We start from the raw sequence: 20,825 nt of genomic DNA, 5'->3' as shown, positions 1-20,825 counted from the left end.
ACAGAGTCCAGGGCGCTCAGCTGATCTGCAGAGGCATCGCAGGCGCCAGGCGAGGGAAGTTCCGTCCGCCCCACCTAGCAGGGGCGGGGCGCGACGTCAGCACGTCGGTCCTCACGTCCAGCTGGGAAAACACTGACCTGAGAGCCCAGGCTGGCGCCGGCCGCTCACAGAGCCCGGGAGCCGAGCGCACTGCGGCTGCGCGAGCATGCCGGGGGCGGGGCTTCTGTGCCGAGCGGCCCCTGAGGAGCGGCGGCCGGAGGGCCTGGTAAATCCCGAGACGCCGGAATGGGTAGCCGAGGGGCTGCTCCGCCCCCGGCCCCTCCCGCCCCCGCCTCCCGCCGGCTCGGCTTCGGGTTGACGCGGGGCTTAGCCCGGCAGGGCGGAGGGCGGCAAGTTAGCCCGCGGCTGGGTGGCGGCGGCAGGCCTGAGCGCGGTGAGGGGGCGCGGAGGTCGGGCGGAGGCGGCTGCCGGGCGCCGAGCGGGAGAGCGGGAGGCCCGGGGCGGTGGGGCGCGGGGCTGCAGCCTGAGGGTTGCGGCCGGCCCGGGCGGTCCGGCTGGGGCCGGTTGAAGTTGATTGGCGTGCCTGACGTTTGTCGTGCTTGTTCTTAGCGGGGACGCGGGGAGGAAAGGGAAGGGTCTCGGAACGCGGGGCGCTCCCCCAGGTGGTCCCTGCCTCTTGCGTGGAGAGGTGGAGGCCAGGTAGGCGGCGGTAACGTTCACGGTGTGGGTGGTTAAAACAAACAAACCAGGAATTCCTCCGGCCCTCCCCCACGCCCTGCCCTGCTACGCTGCGAACATTCCCAGCAACTTTTAAGTAGCAGGCTAGAAATCGCAGAGATTTGATGTTTGATCCGTGCTCCTGGTCTTTTAAGGTTAAAGGCAAACACGTTATTAGAGAGTAGTTTTCTCTTCCCATCTATTGTAGTTTTGGTGGTGAACATGCCTGGAAGATTTTAGTACTTTATGTTGATGTTAGTCGCGGTGTACAAAACAGCTTCTCTGAGATCCAATCAGATTAGAAAATTATCCCTTTTCTTGGGTAAGCAAGGCAGACAAATATTTGGATAAAAAATGGATGTAGAAAAACGTTGGGTATTTTTGTATTTCACAGACTTATTTACAAGCCCAGCTACTACTGATGAAGATGTGTTGGGGAGTGGCTGCTGAAATTGACCTTTACTGACCCGAGACAGTTTTATTTGTTTCACTTACTTGTTTATCACCCTGCTTTGAGTTTTACTGCAACGGCTGAGAAACTTGAAAAATAAAATAACATGCTGTGGTCTTGAACCTTCTTTCTGAGGAAATACTGAAGTGCCAAAGTGGAAAGCCAGAATGGCAGCCAGAGAGAGGCTCTTTGAACTTTGGATGCTTTATTGTACAAAGGTAATTGCTTTTATTTCTGTACTTAAAAATACATGATTATAAAATTTTGTATCCAGCATTATGACCTCAGATGGCTAGTGTGTTTGTTCATATTAATAATCCTGAATTGGCAGGTGTGGTGGAACATGCCTTTAGTGCCAGCACTTGAGAGCAGAGGCAGATGGAGAGAGAGTTCTGTGAGTTCAAATCCATCCTAAGAGAGTTCTAGGAAAGCCAGGGCTGCATAGAGAGCTCCTGTCTCAAAACAAAACAAAACACCCTAACAGCAGCCTCCCAATCCTGAATTTTAAAAACATTTAAGAGATTTTATATTTTCCATGGTTTTTCAGATTTGAGTACATTGACCACTGGCCTACTATTAAAAACTTAATGTGTTTTTTGATATTATCTTCAATGATGTCAAAATTATATAGGTAAGATTGTGCCTATAAAAGGAAAATAAAACTTTTTGCGTGTGTGTGTAGGATGTGTGAGACACATGGGTGCCATGGTACTTTTATAGAGGTCTGGGGACAGCTTTGTGGGTTTGGGTTTCTCTCTCCACCTTTCCATAGCTACCTAGGGTTGTATTTAGGTCTGCCGGATCATGTGGCCTGTGCTTTAACCATGGAGCCATTTTACTTGAAAACAGTTGACCTTTAATGCTGTTTTTGGCTTAAGGACTCTTTTGTGAGGATATTAAACTTTTTTCAGCAGGCTTTTATGATTTTATTTTTATTGATTTGAGGTGGTTATGTAATTACCATTGTGTTAGCACATACCGGCACTATCTCATTTGATACTAACTAGAGTCTGGCAAGGTGGGTATTGTAATTATTCCTTTTCACTGATGAGAGAACTGGTGTAGGTGTGAATTTGAAACCCAAAAGCATGTGATTCAGGTTCCCATGCTTTAAAAAATCATTTTAACTCTGTAAGGTTTTGCCATTCAGAAATAATTTTCTTGGACTTACTTCATGTGGGTTTTGCATGGAAAGTTAGATTTTAAGTCATTGATACTAATTAAGGGTGCTTCTCAAGTAAGGATCCATACTACTACTTTGAAGATACTGGCAATGGCCAGAGAAGCATCCTTAGTTAAGTTAACTTAGGTGTTTGTGATTATGCTCTCAGGTCACAGCCTGTAGTTTTACATTATTTTGGGGGGGGCTTTTTTCTTTTAATATAATTTCAGGTATTTTAATTATTTTTATTTTATGTGTGTTGACATTTTGTCTGCATGTTTGTCTTTGTGAGGGCGTCAGATCTTGGAGTTACAGATAGTTAGTTGTCATATGGGTCCTGGGAATTGAAACCCAGGTCCTCTGGAGGAGAAGTTAGTGCCACTGAACCACCTCTCCAGCCCCAATTTTGGCTATTTAAAAATCAAATTATTCCTCAAAAGTCATCTAATTTTCACTGGAGTTTTCCTTAACTTCCTGGTTAGATCTCCAAGTTGAAGGCCAGCCTGATCTACGTAGAGAGTTGCAGGTCAGCCGCTGCTATATTATTAAAGTATATCTCTGTACATACATATGTGCACAGAAATGCACACATACATATTTTGAAATGTTACTATGAAATTTTAAAATAGCTTCCAGGCTTATGTAATTGACAGAAACATCTTTAAAAAATAGACAACCCTTCCAATAAAAAGGGAATCTATTGCATCCAGACACTTTTGAACATAGTCACTAATTAATACTTTAGCCAAAAGTTAAAATGAAATTTAAATATGATTGTCTAATAATTTTAAAATGACTTGTTTAAAAATATATCAAACTTTCTAATTTTCACCATTTTCAGAATAAGAAAAGGGTAAATGAGATTACATTGTTTTACTATTTATGTTTTTTTCTAGGTAGATTAAGTGACAGTGAGTATTGAAAAGATTTTATGTTATTGACATTCCCTGGGGTTTTTTGTTTCTTGTTTTTTTTTTTTTTTTTTTTTTTTTGATATATACATGAATCCTTTTGTCATGATCTCTGGTTGTGTCCCTGAGCTCGATTTAACCCTACTGTTAAATTTTGAAGCCTTTCTTCTTAACAGAAAGATAAATCTGATTTTTACCATTAAAATTAAACCATGTTTGGTCTTAATAGAATTTATTTTTATTGTTTCAAAGAATGGCTGTTTAAAAATTTTGATTTTTTTTGTATATATTATCAGTTCATGGGTAGATGATGAACTTGTTGGATAATAACTTCTATACTTTGAATCAGATAGCTACTAAGTGTACACTCACAAATGGAACTCATCTCCCTACTGAGGTTGCTAACTGGTGCATCACTGATCTTTGGCCCTATCCTGTTTTTCCTACTCTAGCAGTTAGTCCCTCAAAACATGACTTCCCACCAACATCGGACACATTTTAAGGTCTTTTTGCTTTGCATTTTATTTATTTATTCATTTATATATTTATTTGGGATTTTCAAGGCCAGGTTTCTCTGTGTTGACCTGGCTGTCCTGGAATCAAGTTCTGTTAGACCAGGCTGACTTCAAACACAGAGATCCACTTGCCGCTGCCTCCCCAATGAGAGGATTAAAAGTATATGGCAGTACCACCCAATTGCGTTTTATTCTTTTGATGAGTTTTCATGCAATTTAAAGACTTTCCAGATCTTCTAAAAACATTTTATGCAGCTTAGTTCTGAGATCTTCTTAGCCTTTGTGGCTTCTAATTGTGAGGTCCAGCTTTGGCTCTGATATTTTGTTTGTGACCATGAGTAAGACTTTTTGTGCATGTTTTGTCATTTGCTAAGTAATACTGTATGTTTAGGGAGGATGCTTTTATTTGTAGTCTTACATGTTGTCTGGATGTTTTGCCTGTGTATATATGTCTTTGTACCACATTTCTGCCTGGTGTCGATGGAGTCTAGAGAGGTCATGGGATCCTCTGGAACTATAAATATGGATAGTTGTGGCCTGGGGATTGAACGTAGGTCCTCTGGAAGAACAATCAGTGCTCTTAACCTCTGAGCCATCTCTTCAGCTTCAGATTTTTTTCCCTTTTTGTGTTAATGAATCTCCGTGAGGTTTTGAAAATTGTTTATCTTTGGATTTGGGTACTTGTAAACTGGCAAGTATAGAGCCTTGATTCAGGTTCTAGTTTGGGTTTGATAGGCTATAATAGTTCATAAATGCAGTCTTCACCAATTATTTTTATCTATTTTATGAGGATTTTTCATGACTAATATTAAAGGACCTTTTTATTTGTAAGGATATATAGAGAAATAACCTTTTATCATTTATTGATGATTTCCTTAAAAGAAAGTCATGCTGCGTAAATGATTGATTCTCTTTGCCAACTTCCAGAACAGTGATTTGGTTAACAAAATGAACAGTTTCTCTGGAATGTCAAAGTTTATTTTTAATTAATTAATTAATTTGTAAAAGTATTTATTATATATAGTGTTTTGCCTGAATGTATGTCTGCATGCCAGAAGACGGCACCCGATCTCATTCCAGATGGTTGTGAGCCACTATGTGGTTGCTGGGAATTGAACTCAGGACTTCTGGAAGAGCAGCCAGTGTTCTTAACCTCTGAATCATCTCTTCAGCACCCCCCCCCCCCGTTTATTTTTAATGATTAAAATTTAAAGTGTTTACCATTTTACTACTCCACTTGATTTTTTGAGTATATAAAACATTGTATCCATACCCAGTTAAAGAAGAAATCTTTGAAGATCACGCAGTGAATTTATGACATCTTTCATATTTGCCACAGTTCTAAACTGACTTCGGTACATGTACATCAGTAGCAAGTCACTCTTGTAATGTTTTGGATGTTGCCACTGATTAGTTTGAAAGTTTAGTAGAAGCACCCTTTGGCTTATACTGCTTTGTAGAAGGAGTGCTATGGACTGTGTCTACTTACTCATCCGAGTTCAAAACTAAATGTTAGGGATTAAAATCTGAGTAGAAGCTTCTCTTTTAGCAGGTGGATCCTCTCATATTTGTTGAACATTTGGTAAAACACTTGGTATTTTTTTATTTTTAATAGGTTTTTCTTAAATTAGCCAGTATTTATGGAGTGTGCTCTGTTTTAATACATGTACACATGAGATAAGCCAGGCTAATTAACATATATATTCCCTCACATAATTACTTTGTGAGGTGCAGTTTGTTTTGTTACCAAATGTTTCAGATATAATTTTTCTTACATTGTACTTCCAACAATAGGGTTTAATTGCATTGTTAGAAATATGGCTATCTATAATTGATTTGTTGACTTATGTATTTCTTGCATAAGAAGATAGTGTTCTTGTTCTCTGAACATTGCTACATTAGTGCATGTGCCCACTTATTCAAGTTACATGTAGTCTGAACATTCTTGCTTTCAAAACCATCTCCACCTAAGGTCAAGGATTTGATTGACAGTGCATTACATATAGCTTTAAAAGTTAAACATTAAATTTGAACAGCTCTAATCTAGTATCTGATTTTTATACTTCTCTGGATATATTTATAAAGTAGACAGTTAATTTGGATGTTCTCTCTTTGCCTTTTGATTAGTTTGGATAAGGGTTTGTCAATCTTGTTGATTTTTCTCAACCAGCTTTTTGTTTTTGTATTGTTTTCCTTGTTTCTATTTTTGTTGATTTCAGCCCTCAATTTGATTATTTGCTGTCTTCTACTCCTCCTGGGTGAGTCTGCTTCTTTTTGTTCTAGAGCTTTCAGGTGTGCTCTGAGACGTCAGAAATGTGGCTTTCTCCAGTTTCTTTATGTGGACACTTAGTGCCGTGAACTTTCCTCTTAGCACTGCTTTCATAGTGCCCCATAGGTTTGGATTCGTTGTGCCTTCATTTTCGTTGAATTTTAGGAAGTTTTTAATTTCTTTATTCATTTATTCATTGACCCAGGGGTGATTCAGTAGTTCACTATTCAATTTCCATGAGTTTGTAGGCTTTCTAAGAGTAGTATTGTTATTAAATTCTAACTTTTATCCTATAAAAAGGGGGTTACTCCAATGTTTTTTGTATCTGTGGATGTTTGCTTTGTTACTGAGTATATGATCAATTTTAGAGAATGTTCCATGAGGTGCTGAGAAGAAGGTATATTCTTTTTTGTTTGGGTGGAATGTTCTATAGATGTCCGTTAAGTCCATTTGATTCATTACATCTGTTATTTCTCTTATTGCTCTGTTAAGTTTTTGCCTTGTTGACCTGTCCATTGGGGAGAGTGGAGTGTGTTAAAGTCTCCTACTATTGGTGTGTGGGATTTGATGTGTGATTTAAACTTTAGTAATGTTTCTTTTACATATGTGGGTGCTCTTGTATGGTGTATCTATGTATGGCCATAGATGTTCAGGATTGAGACTGCATCTTGATGAATTGTTCTTGTTATGGGTATAAAGTGTCCTTCTCCATGTCATCCGATTGATTTTAGTTTGAAATCAGTTTTGTTAGATATTAGTATAGCCACACCTGCTGGTTTCTTAGGTCCTTTGATTGGAAAACCTTTTCCCAACCCTTTACTCTGAGGTTGTGTCTATCTTTGAGGTTGAGGTGTGTTACTTGTATACAGCATATACAGCAGAAGGTTGGATCCTGTTTTTGTATCCATTTTCTTAACCAGTGTCTTTTTATAGGTGAATTGAGTCCATTGATATTAAGTGATATTAATAATCAGTGGTGGTTATTCCGGTTTATTTTTTGATAGTAGTGCTTGTGTGTTTCTCTTCTTTGGTTACACTGCTGGGAGGTTATATGTTGCCAGTGTTTTTGTGGGTACAACTAACTTTCTTGAGTTGGGGTTTTCCTTCTAGTATTTTCTGTGGTGTTGAAGCCCATGTGGGTCCAACACAAATTCCCTAACTGGACCGGAACGGAGTCACGAGGGATAGTCAGACATAGCTTACACGGTCATCCTTCAAGGGCAAGATCTCTCCAAAGGATCTCTCGTTTATTCTCCAAAGACCTTATATATCATCACATCAATTGAGTGGGAAAACACATTAGGCTGTCTCCTAGGCTACGAGGTGCATGGGCTCAAGGCAAGTCCGCATCTACCTGTATGCAAGCAGTAAGGTAGGCCATGAATTAGCATCTCTATAAGACATCCTCTTAGTTACAAAAGGAGGAAGCACCGAACCTCTCATCAGCTTTAGCCAACATCTCTTCTCAGGTAATCTACATTTATAACAAAAGAAACTAGAAGCAGCACATCCTGGCTATTGTTAGGCAGAGACAGCTTGTCTGCAGAGTTATGTGATCAGCTCAGACCGGGCTAATGGCTCTTGTGCCATACCGAAATATGGGCCTACACTGTGGGACTGGGTTTGTGGGTATGTATTGTTTAATTCCTTTTTTGTCATGGAGTATCTTGTTTTCTCCATTGATGGTGATTGAAAGCTTTGCTGGGTATAGTAGTCTGGGCTTGCATCCTGGGGTCTCTTAGTGTCTGCAGCACATCTGTCCAGGACCTTCTGACTTTCAAAGTTTCCATTGAAAAATTGGCTGTAATTCTGCTAGGTCTACCTTTACATGTTACTTGACCTTTTTCCTTTGCAGCTCTTAATCTTTTCTTTATTCTGTATGTTTTGTGTTTTGATTATCATATGTCAGTGTGACTTTTTGTTTTGTTTTGTTTTTTTTGATCCAGTCATATTTGGTGATCTGTAAATTTGTTGTCCCTTCATAGGTTCTTTAGGTTGGGAAAGTTTTCTTCTATGATTTCGTTGAATATATTTTCTGTGCCTTTGAGCTGTATTTCTTCTTTTTCTATCCTTATTATTCTTAGGTTTGTTCTTTTCATAGTGTCCCAGATTTCATGGATGTTTTGTGTTTAGAATTTGTTGGATTTAATGTTTTCTTAAGCCATTGAATCTATTTTTTTTCTATAGTATTTTCAACACCTGAGAGTCTTTATTTTATCTCTTGTATTCTGTTGGTTATACTTGTCTCTGTAGTTCCTGTTCATTTACCCAGGTTTTCCATATCCAGAATTTTCTTGGTTTGTGTTTTCTTTATTACCCCTATTTCAGTTTTCAAGTCTTGAACTGTTTACTTCACCTGTTTGATGGTTTTTTCTTGGTTTTCTTAGGTTTCTTTGAATGATTTATTAATTTCTTCCAATTTTTTGTTTGTCTTTTCCTCTGTTTCTTTAAGGGAGTTTTTCATTTCCTCTTTAAAGATATCCATCATTTTCATACAGTTATATTTAAAGGCATTTTCTTCTTCTTCTGGGTTAGGATGATCAAGTCTTCCTGTTTTGTTTTTGTTTGGTTCTGGTGTTACCATGTTGTGTTTTAGGTTGTTGGAGGACTTCTTGCATTGCTGCCTACCAATCTCTTCCTTCAAATGAGGCCTGCTGTGTCTTTGTGTCTTGGACCAATCTTTGGAGTGTTTGGGAGTTTTTCTTGGTTTGCTCTTTATTGTCAGTGTCTGTCTCAGAAAGCCTCTGAGGTCTCTCTTAAGCTGACTTTCTTGGTCTTCTCTCCTTGTTCGTTCTCTTGATCCTCTCACTTGGTCCCCTCAGTATTGTAGCAAGCTCTTAGCTCATAGGCAGGGTGGGGCTAGTAGCCTAGAGGGTCTGGTAAATGAAATTGGTTTTGGGGAGCCTACCTGCAGGACAGTCTTCTGCTGGCTGGCTAGAAAAGCCGAGGGATTTGGGGAAGGAGCCCCCGGGTTTTGTACTATCGTGGAGGCCCTAGAGAGTGGGGTGTCCCACCGTGTAGCTGTTCACTCACCTCTTAAGTCCCCTTAGTATTGGAGCAAGCTATGTTTCAGAGTGCAATAGAGGTTGCAGGAGGATAGGCGTGTTTGTCTCGTTTTCATTCTAGTTGGTAGAAATTATCACAAAGTGATAGAGGGGTAACATTTTGAAATGTGCCATAAAGTAGATTGAAAATCAGTACTCATTAATTATTATGTTTTTTTAGACAGTGTCATTTATCCCAGGCTCGTATAGAACTCTTTTTTTAAATTAAATTTATTATGTGTGAATGTTTTGGCTACATGTACCACTTGTGTACTTGGTGCTGTGGAGGTCAGAAGAGGCATTGGATTCCTTGGAACTGAAGTTTGTGATTGTGACTCATCATTTAGGTGCTGGGGACGGATCTATGATCCTCTACTGTAGCAACAAGTGCTCTAACCCAGCCAGGGCTCTTGATATTCCTGTCTTATCCTCTCTAGTACTGATGCTATAGGGATGTTTGATCTTTTTCTGTTATTGTTGATATTCAGATTACATTGAAAAATTAAGTGGAGCTCATAGAAATGGATCCAAAGTTTAGTTCTGATTCTGCTTTTGATCTTAAGGACCTCGAATTTGCTCATCTAGTTTCTTTATATTTCTATTTTCTCATCTGTCAAATTAGAAAAATAAAGTAACTTTTATTTATCTCTCAAAGTTGTTGAGGAAAAATAAATTTGTTTTATTGACATTTACATTAAAAGTAAGAAAATGTTGTTAGTATTTTGTATCATAATTTCTGTTGGTCTTTATATTTATAGTCAAGGGTAGTTTTTCTCTCTTTGGTGGTAATGAAGCTGAGCTAATATAATATCTTAAGTTTTAATCTTAATTTTCAGATTGCCTTTTAAGTAAGCATAGTGCTTACTTATTTTGAATAATAGTATGACTTTTTATTTCCCTAACTCTAAACCAATTTTGTTTTGAACCTTTGTGATGCTTCATTTCCTGATGTTGCCCTTTGTCCTTCTAAATCTGGAATATGACTGAAATAGATAGTTTTGCAGTGAGCTCAGAGTAAAGTTCCTATTCAGAATAAAAGTTTTGCTGTATAGTGAAAGTAGGATTTAATGATGTTTTATTTAGATAAAAAGTAATGTACTTTCTTTTATATAGATTTTGAAAACTTGTACTGGTCGCTTCTAATTACATGTTTGTTTCAGGTCATGGATACTTTATATCAGAAGACCTGGAGCTTGTCTTTATGAAATGAATATTACCTCTGTGGTTTGTTTGTGCTCTTCATGTACTACTCTTTCAAAATGTTAAAATGGCATGAAAACTTTTTATTGTTGGCCTGGTCATGGTGACACACATCTTTATCTGTACATTCAGGATGCATAAAAAGATCTCTGAGTTCAAGACCAGCTTGGTCTACATGGAGAGTTTCAGACTAGCCTGGCTGTGTAGCGAGACTCTGTCTCAAAAATCACATTTTTTAAAAATTCTTTTGATTATCTAAAGTTCCCTCGTAGTTGGTAGCATATGTAGCATTTAATCTATGCTTTGGAAACTGATACTTTGGCAAAGTTAAGTAGTACAAGATTACTAGGTTTCTAGGTGAACATTTTGAGTTTCTGGTCCTTGAGGGATATTCAGGTGCTTCAGAAGTAGATATGGAGTTCAAAAGGGAGGTTTGTGCTAGAAATAAATATTTGAGAGTTATATTAGAAATTATCTGTACATAAGAAGAAAAGGGTAAAAGTCAGGATGTTTTGGTCCTGAAGAATTTCTGTTAGGAAGAGAGAAGTCCAATATTTTTATGTCTTAGACATATAATATATGTTTAGGAGTTTGAATGGGAGACTAAGAGTGTTGGTGCCTCAGAAAGTAGAATGGTTTGTGAAATAGTCCAGAAGAATAAAATATAGCATTCAAGAAAAGCATTTGTAAGGCTGGGTTTTAGTAGTGTACATTTGTACTTTTAGTACTCAGGAGGCTGAGAAAGGAGAATTCATAGTTCCAGAACAAAATGAAAAACTAGGGCTGAGGAGGAGGCTCAGTGTCTCATGTTCTTGTTTTGGAAGTGTAGGTGCTAGAGTTCTGGCATTAGTGCACATCTGTAATTCCAGTTAGCTACAGTGAGATGAGATAGGAGTTGGAGACAGGTGAACCAGCTAGCCTGTGCTCAGTGGTGAATAAGAGACCCTGCCTCAAGAGAGGTGGAAGGTTAGGAACTTTATATGGATGCTTGGTAAACACACACACACACACACACACACACACACACGAGTCTTTCACACTCAAAAAATTACTCCTCCAGACATTGTGGAGGTTGTTGGTAGTTTCAGTAAAGCAGTCTATAAGGAGTGATAATGAAAGATGTTAAAAATAAAAGTTCTCTACTTATTTATTCATTTAATCGTATTAGGGAATGAATGCAGGTCCTCATGCATGCTAAACAGGTGCAGTACTATTGACTTACAAACCCCTTGTCTTTCTCAATTTTGTTATTAAATTCAGAATTAAATTGGTTGCCATGCTGCTTTTATCATTTAAAAAGGTTTCCTTTTGTTTTTTTTTTCTTTTTTTGCATTAAACTGGTCAAGAATATTGGTCTGTAGACCACATTTTGGCATCTAGAACATTGAAATAGTCTGAAATTTCCAAATATCCTTCTGTAATTCTACAGTTGTATGATGTAAGGAACTTATTACTCCATGAATTATGTTCCCATAATTTTGTGTAACAATATTGTTTGCTCCTAAGATGATTGACATAGCTAACAAGTTAATAGGAATAACACAAACTTTAAAGATTCTTACATGTAAGTTAGGCATCCCAGAAACCAATGTCTGATAGCTCCCTGAAACTGCAATTTTAGAAATAAAGCTTTGCTCAGTTATTCTGTTTGTAAGTTGAGTTGCCCTTGCTACAGCTTTTCCTTTACTGCAAAATTAACACAAGTTTTCTATAAGGGAGTTGGTGGTGGTGGCACAAGCGATGGGGAAAAATGTAGATAGATTTCCAAGTTCAAGGCAAACCGAGGTCAGTCATGACACTGTTTAAAAAGGCCAAAAACCTTAAGCCCTCCCAAACTACAACAAAAAAGTTTTTTTTTGTTTTTTTTTGTTGTTGTTGTTTTGTTTTTTGAGTCGGGTTTATCAGTGGCTTTGGAGCCTGTTCTGGCACTCACTCTGTAGACTAGGCTGGCCTCAAACTCAGTGATCCACCTGCCTCTGCCTCCCAAGTGCTGGGATTAAAGGTGTGCACAATTTAACAAAGTTTTTACTGCAAAGTTATATAATGAAATCAAGAATCCATTCTATCGCAGTTCACTTTCTTGATCACAGTTGTTCATATCCCTGCTATATATAAAGTGTACTTTTTTTATCAGTAATTTAAAACGTCCTGTATATTTTTAAATATTAGAGTACTACTCAGCAGTAAAAAACAATGACTTCTTGAATTTTGCATGCAAATGGACGGAAGTAGAAAACACTATCCTGAGTGAGGTAAGCCAGACCCAAAAAGAGGAACATGGGATGTACTCACTCATAATTGGTTTCTAGCCATAAACAAAGGACATTGAGCCTATAATTCATGATCCTAGAGAAGCTAAATAAGGTGAACCCAAGGAAAAACATATAGTCATCCTCCTGGATATTAACCTTCATCAGGCGATGAAAGGAGACAGAGACAGAGACCCACATTGAGCAACGGACTGAAATCCCAAGGTCCAAATCAGGAGCAGAAGGAGAGAGAGCACGAGCAAGGAACTCAGGACTGCGAGGGGTGCACCCACATACTGAGACAATGGGGATGGTCTGGGTCTGAAAAAGCGTGGGATAAATCCGGACTCGCTGAACATAGTGGACAATGAGGACTACTGAGAACTCAAGAATAATGGCAATGGGTTTTTGATCCTACTGCACGTACTGGCTTTGTGGGAGCCTAGGCAGTTTGGATGCTCACCTTACTAGATCTGGAAGGAGGTGGGAGGTCCTTGGACTTCCCACAGGGCAGGGAACTCTGACTGCTCTTTGGCCTGATGAGGGAGGGGGACTTGGTTGGGGGAGGGGGAGGGAAATGGGAGGCGGTGGCGGGGAGGAGGCAGAAATCTTTAATAATTAAATAAATAAATAAAAATGAAAAAAAAAGTCCTGTATATGTACTTAATCTTGAACCAGGATTTGTGATGACATAGACATACATCATCAAGTCCATTTGTGACTTCTCTTGATACTAAAGTCTGAATTCAGAAGACATCATCAATATATGTCCACCACAAAGCTAACACAGAGTGTTAAAACTAAAATAGGAGTGCCACAATAAAGATTTCATGGGTGAGAAGAATGATAGGCACATAAGTAATAGTTCATGGCAACCCTGAAAACCGAGTAATCCCTGCTCCTTCTACCTCCAGAAAACTAAACTGCTATGGTTTTGTACTGCCAAGGTCACTCTTTTATTTCTTCTGCCCCTGTACTCTAGGGAATTCTTATTTTTCTATAATTTTCCTTTTTGCCTTTTTTTTTTTAATCTGAAGTGGATATAAGAGTCTGCTCTTTAGATCTGAAAGTCACTCAAGATGATGAATGTTCTGCTAAGTGTACTTCTGGATCTCTCTTGTCTAGTGGTGTTGTCTAATACCTCCAGTGTATACTCTATTGAAATTAAGGAAACTGCCTGTTCCTTATTTTAGTAGTAAAGACTGGGTTTTTCCACCACTGAATACTCTGAAGCTAAGACATATATGTGTGGGTTTGCATATGGCTACTTTTGACTCGGGTCAGTATAATTTATAATGATAGTTTTTATCTTTAGGTCTTCTGCTGCTGTTTGCGGTATGGCATGTTTGTCACTGTTAGAACATACCATGAGAATGTTGAGTGTAATTTTGTATGAAAACATTGAGATTCAGATATCAGGCTATTCCTAAACTCCAGAAAAATGATAATTGGGTCAGATTTTACGTGTTTGTTGTTGGCATTCAGTAGTTAACCATTTTTTGTTTGTTTTGTTTTTGTTTTTTCTAGACAGGGTTTCTCCATTTCCCTGCCTGGCCTGGAACTCACCTGCCTCTGCCTCCTGAGTGCTGGGGTTAAAGGTGTGTGCCACCACTGCCTGGTGTCATTTTATCTTTTTATTCAATTGGTATGTTGTTGTTTTGTTTTTATTTTTGTTTCTTGAGCTGGGGACTCACATTGTAGCTCTTGCTTGCCTGGAACTCAGTATTAGATCACACAGTTCTCTAGCCTTTGCCTCCTGAGTGCTGGGATTTAAGTCTAGGTGATATTGAGTTGACCGTAGCAGTCTTGAAATACTCACTATATTTGTGTGTTGTGTTAGTAAATGTACAAATAGGGAGGTAAGACCATGCTGTGGTGTTTCAGTATACTGAACTTAATCATGGGAGTGACTAAGAGGTAATCCTCTGCTCTGTTGGAAAACTGGTAAGGAGAACTCCGAGTGATTATATTTTTATTGTTCTATACTGAGGAGAAATAATACAATCACTACTGTTTCTGATTTCGGGCTCCTTTTTATGACCCTTCACAGCAAAGTATAGTTATCTACAAATTCTTTCAAGCTGTACAAGATATTGTTATTTTGTATGCTAACATTTTTATAGCCTTGATTTGATGGTTCCTGACTGAACCCAAACTTTTCTTTTTTAACCTACTAAATATACCCCTGCTGGCATGCATGGCTCACAGCCAGTATGGTGTAGTAGAATGGGCACCTGTTGGATTCATGTATCTTTGCAGCACTACAGTTTTTAGTTTATGACTTTGGACAAGTTATACATTCTTTTGTAATCTCTCAAATTAGGAAAACCAAACCCTTTCTGGATAGTGTAAGGTATAAATAAGAAAATGGGTTAAGGCCAGGCAGTGATGGCACACGCCTTTAATCTCATAATTTAGAGGGAGAGATGGGTGGATCACTGTGAGTTCGAGGCCAGCCTAGTCTACAGAGCAAGTTCCAGGACAGGCTCCAAAGCTACAGAGAAACCCTGTCTTGAAAAGCAAAGCAAAACAAACAAACAAAAAAAAGATATAGGTTAAAAATGCCTGCTGTTCCAGGCATTTTCCAGTAAATGAGGATACTTTTTATTTTTTCAAGACAGGGTTTCTCTGTAGCTTTGGGACCTTTCTTGGAACTTGCTCTCAAAGTTCCAGGCTGACCTCAGTCTCACAAAAGCATCTGCCTCTGTGTTCTGAATGCTGGGATTATAGGCATGCACCACCACTGCCCAGTGAAGATACTTTTATGCTTCTTAAATGAAACAGTACCTTTCTTCTTTGTGATTGTTCAGTTTCCTAGGAGAATTCTATGCTTTCCCAACACTTGGTAGTACTGACCTTTGAACCTGATACTAGAGAGTTGCTAAATAAAATATGAAGAGAAAGGCATTAATTTTTTACAGTGTGTGTGTGTGTGTGTGTGTGTGTGTGTGTGACTGCTTTGCGCCTAACTTTTACCAAGAAGTAATCCTCTGCTTACTTTTCTTTTAAAGAAACTAATAAGGAGAACCCTGGTACTTGTATTTTTGGAGTTCTAGCCCTAGTGAGTAAATAAATGAATAAATAGACAAATAACATTCTACTTTGAAACATAAAAAGCAAGTAATAAGTATTAGAAAATTTCTCATGGTACTACTCTTTGTCTAAAATATTTCTACCTTCTGATTTGTCTTGTGAAGTTGTAGATAGTGGTGACTTATAAGCTAATATTGAGCCAATATAGTAATAGAAAAATCCTGAAAGGTCAGCAATTGTTATATATTCTGGGAACATTCTTTGAGATTCTGGATTATAGCAAAATGCTTTTATTTTAGGGAAACAAATAACTTTGCTAGTGATCCCTTTGCCTTAGATCAATGCTTAAGCTATGATGTTTAATGATTAAATGTCTATACTCCTAAATTACTTGTTGAAATTTGACTGCCATAAAGAACTGTTGAAGAGATAAAGGGGAGGGGAATGCTCAGATTACAGATGGGATCCTGTGAATGGCTATTGTTCCCACTTAGGTAATTATTTATGTGTGAAAGCATTGATTTTCTGACAGATAATATTGTGATGATCTTCTAATTTCAGAAAGATCCAGATTACCTGAGACTATGGTTGGACAATTTTGTTTTAAGTTATGAACAATTTTTAGATGTTGACTTTGAAAAGCTTCCTACCAGGTATGTAGAAACACTGGTTTATTACCACTGGGTGAGATTATTAATTTTTGGCAAAAGAATTTTATTAATGTAAGACCAGCATCTTTGCCAACAGCTTGATACTACTGCATGGCCATGTTCTCATGACAGATATTGCACAGTGATCATAGCAGTCTTCCTGGACAGTATTATACCATGCTCTTAGAAACCTCTTTGCTTTGGTGAGCTACTATCCTCTCAGTGGTCTGACACTAGCTACTCAGTTCAGCCCCAGATTTCACACGTGCAAGACAGAGTCCTCCACAAGACTGTTTGTACTTCAGGTGGAAGCTGCAAATCTTGGCAGTCAGCCACTCTTGAAATTTTGTTATTACATTTAATTAATTAATTATCTGTCTTAAGTTTCAACACTATCTCCTTGCCCATATCTGACAGGGTAGATGATATGCCTCCAGGAATATCTTTGCTTCCTGATAATATTCTTCAGGTTCTGAGGATCCAACTGCTACATTGTGTTCAGAAAACAGCAGATGGGTTAGAGGAACAGCAACAAGCATTGTCAATTTTGCTTGTCAAATTCTTTATTATTCTTTGCAGGTATGTGTTGTAAAAATTTTTAAATTTTTATTTATTCTAAAAGTAAAAATTTAAGCATAATTATTATCAAAACTATAATAATACTTGTAGTGATACTTGTTTGTATAATTCTTTAATGGTACCACAGTTTGTTTGTTTATTTAACTATATTGAAGGATATCTTGGTTGCTTCTAGTTTGGGACTGTTATTTATAAAATTGTTGTAAATATTTGTGTCCAGGTTTTATATGGATAATTTTCAACCCATGTAGACAAATACCTAGGAACAATAATGCTATATCACTTCGTTATAACATTATCACAGTCAATGAATGAGGATTCCCATTGTTCCCCATTTTCCAGTTTTTATTTCATGTTCATTGGTATTTTTGCTACATGCATGTCTGTTTGAGGGTGTCAGATCTCTTGGAATTGAAATTACAGATAATTGTTAGCTGCCACGTGGGTGCTGGGAATTGAAACTGGGTCCTCTGGAGGAGCAGCCAGTGCTCTTAACTGCCAAGCCTTTTCTCCAGTCACATTTTTCAGTATTTGATGATACCATTTGTTGGCAGAGGCTGCTTGAGACTCGAAGTAATCACACAAAAATTGTATTTTTAAATCACTGCTTGACTTGCTCTAGCTTCTTATTTGCTAGCTCTTACATCTTAAATTAACCCATTTCTATTAATTTGTATATTGCCACGTGACCAGCAAGGTGAGGCACATCTGTCTCCTGTGGGTGGCTTCATAGTGTCTCTCGATATCTCTTTCAGCCTGGCTTTACTCTGTTAAGCTATTGGCCCAAAACAGCTTCTTTATTAACCAATGGCAATAAAACATTCACAGCATACATCAGCTACCTTTTTCTGTCTAAATAAAAAGGAAGGATTTTACTCTAACATAGTAAAATTACATATAATAAAACAGGTTTCAAGGAAGAATTACAGTTACAATATTTACATCTACTTTATCTTTTATCATAAGTAAGGAAAATTATAATTATAACTACTTTTTTTCAAATAATACAGTATCTATGTGATTATTTCGGGGCTGAGCAGCCGGGAAACAAACGAGCAGCCTCTACCAATAGTCATTCTTTTAGCTTTTAGCTATTGCAATAGGTGTATAGTATTTATTGCTGTTCTTTAATGATGTAAAATATTTAACATTTTTTTGAGACTATTCATAATGTTTTTTGGTGAAGTACCTACAAAAGTCTTGCCAAATTTTAAAATCGGATTGTGTTTTTATTTTGATAGATCTGTAAATATTTTGATATACAGGTTTTTTTTTTCAGATGATTGGTACATGTTTTTTGTTTTTGTTTTTTCATTGTCTGCAAGTTGTCTTTTTATTCTCTTAATACTGAGGCACAGAAGTTCTTAATTTTAGTGAGTCTCTTTTTTCCCCAAATGGATTGTGCTTTTAGTTTTTTTATCTGCAAAGTTGTCAGTCAGTCTAAGAGACCTTAGATTTTCCTTCTGAAGTCTCTAAAAATGTTGCTGTATTTTGGGGCTCTTCCAAAGGATCAGGTTATATTCACTTGTATCCACAGCACCTACATGGCAGCACACAGTCGTCTGTCACTCCAGTTGCAGGGATTGTGATAACTTCTTCTGACCTCTGAGGGCACTGGACAGCCGTGGTACCCAGACATACATGCAAGCAAAACACTATACACATGAAAGGAAAAATCAAAACAAAACACAATGCTACTATAATTCATTTCACTTATCTCTAAGCTATAACTACTCAATATATGTTTGGTGTTGTATTGAATAAACTATTATGTTGGATCTGTTAAAAAAAAAAAGATGGTTACACAGAGAAACCCTGTCTCAAAAGCAAACAAAAATTGAGTTCATTGGATTTTTTCTAATTGTGAACATGACAGTGATGACACTTAGACTTTCAATTTGGATCAGAAACTGAAAGTCCTTCTTTATGTAGATCCATTTGTTTTATTTTTTTTGGGAGGATGGGAGGGGAGGCAGAGGGGAAGAAGAAGTAGCTCTGAGAGTACAAGAGTGCATGAGAGTGGGATTACACAGAAGCATAGGTGGCACTGGTGCTGTGGTCCCCACAGTGGCAGTTGTTATGTTTGGTTGTCTTACCAGTTGATGGGTTCATCTTATTAATATGTAAGTGTTCTTTTACTGCTTTGTCTGTGCCTCAGAGGCACGGCCTTAAAGGCTACTGCGGTTACCAACCAGATGGGCTATCCCTACTAAACATAGAGAAGTGTTCTCGCTATTTATAGGACTGCAATGATAACAAAGAACAGTTCAATAAAAATTTACCTATAGGTCCATTTCCCCTGGACCTTTCTCTTTTCCCAGCACTAATTCTCATCTAACTTTTAAAGTTGGGAGTTTTAATCCCAGCACTAGAGAGGTAGAGGCAGGTGGATCTCTGTGAAGTCAAGGCCAGCCTTGTTCATGAACAACTCTGTTACACAGAGAAACCCTGTCTGTAAAACCAAAAAAAAAAAAAAAAAAAATTGTAAATTTTATTACATAACTGCTGAGAGACAATACACAGGTCATGTAATTGACCACTTAATGTCATTCATTTTTTTTTAAACAAAAAAATTGTGCTTTTGCTACAGTCAGTTTTAGAACTTATTAATCAGTTCCTAAAGACATTCAGTTTTGTTTTGATTATAATATATTTGGTGTGTGTGTCTGTGTGTGTGTGTGTGTGTGTGAGAGAGAGAGAGAGAGAGAGAGAGAGAGAGAGAGAGAGAGACAGAGACAGAGACAGAGAGAGAGAGAGAGAGTTTGGAAGAGATGGTTGTCTCCTGGTGTTACTGGGATTTAATTCAGGTTGTCAGGCTTGGTGGCAGATGCCTTTACCCTTTGTGCCATCTTCCCAGCCCCAGTGATGCTGAATTTTTAATCTCTTAAGAAACTGCCAAACTGTTTTCCAGAGTAGCTATTAGAATTTAAAATCCAACCAGCTTGAAGGTTTCAGTTTCTGTATTCCTGTCTTTTCTGCTCTTGTCTTTACAGTGTCTTTTCTGCTTGTCTTTTCAGTGAATCTGGAAGTCGTTTTCATGACTGATGATGTCGAACATTTTTCATGCTACATATTATTTATATGTAGTACATTGTGGGCTACACACAGACTTTAAAATTTAAAACAATGTATATGCATGTATGTACATGTGGTAGTTGCTTACGAAGGCGAAAGGACGTCAGATCCCCTTGATCTGAAGTTACAGATGGTTGTGAACCACTGAACCATCTCTGGTCCCTATACAGAGAATTTTAACTGTTGCTACGTTAGAGAAACTGCTAAGGTGTCATAGTTTAATTTTTTAAGGTGTGAAGTCTATTAACTTTTCCTGTTCTGTGAACATCTAGATTTTAAGATAGAAAATTTTATAAATCACAGTGTCTCAGAATGGAAAACTTCATTAGTTTATTGCAAACCTTTTAACAGTAATGTCAAGAAAATATTTAGGTCTCATAAATTAGCTTAGTATGTGTTACAACTAAAGTCCTTAAGTACTCTCTACTTTAAACAGAATGTAATGCTATGTCTTCTTAGAATATTTAAAGGTGGCAATGCCCCTTGTATTGTGGGACTTCTGATACTGTTTACAAAATAGGACATAAATCAAAATGAGGGAGCTAAAATTAAGAAAGTAGAGTGAAATAAGTAATGGTACATACTTGAATAATGGCAATGCTCTATGAATTGTTTTCTTTTTTAATATCATTAATATTTTATTTGCTAGTATCAGTTCTCAGGATCCACGCTGAATACACTAGCAATATATTGCTCATATATAATGAATGTTATTCTTTTATCTTCTAGGAATTTATCAAATGTAGAAGAAATTGGGACTTGCTCCTATATTAATCTTGTTATTACCATGACAACACTGTATATTCAGCAAGTAGGTGTGAATACATTCCTTTTTGTTGCTTTATTGAGACTAACTAGGTTTTACTTTGTTTTTTTAATATTGTTATTAACCTTGCTAAATGTTTTCAAAGAAGGTAGTAATTGAACAGATAATTAATCTATTTTATAAATCTTGTATTTTATTTTTTAA

At 37.6% G+C, this 20,825-nt stretch overlaps 1 protein-coding gene across 3 annotated transcripts in view; it reads left to right on the top strand.

Annotated features, from left to right (window-relative positions):
* Positions 1-270: 270 nt before the first annotated feature.
* Nbeal1 (neurobeachin like 1) overlaps positions 271-20,825 on the top strand; it is a 211,340-nt gene continuing 190,785 nt past the window's right edge. For all 3 annotated transcript variants that reach the window (XM_057752700.1, XM_057752706.1, XM_057752692.1), the window contains exons 1-5: positions 271-433; positions 1,112-1,386; positions 16,113-16,204; positions 16,619-16,780; positions 20,585-20,666. In XM_057752700.1, coding sequence (XP_057608683.1) covers positions 1,336-1,386; positions 16,113-16,204; positions 16,619-16,780; positions 20,585-20,666 — 387 coding nt within the window. In that variant the 5' untranslated portion in view covers positions 271-433; positions 1,112-1,335. The remainder of the gene's footprint in view (positions 434-1,111; positions 1,387-16,112; positions 16,205-16,618; positions 16,781-20,584; positions 20,667-20,825) is intronic.

The sequence above is a fragment of the Chionomys nivalis genome, chromosome 2 (assembly GCF_950005125.1).
Source record: "Chionomys nivalis chromosome 2, mChiNiv1.1, whole genome shotgun sequence".
NCBI classification, from domain to species: domain Eukaryota; kingdom Metazoa; phylum Chordata; class Mammalia; order Rodentia; family Cricetidae; genus Chionomys; species Chionomys nivalis.
The sequence above is the reverse complement of the archived record's forward strand: the minus strand, read 5'-3'. Positions and strand labels throughout refer to the sequence as shown.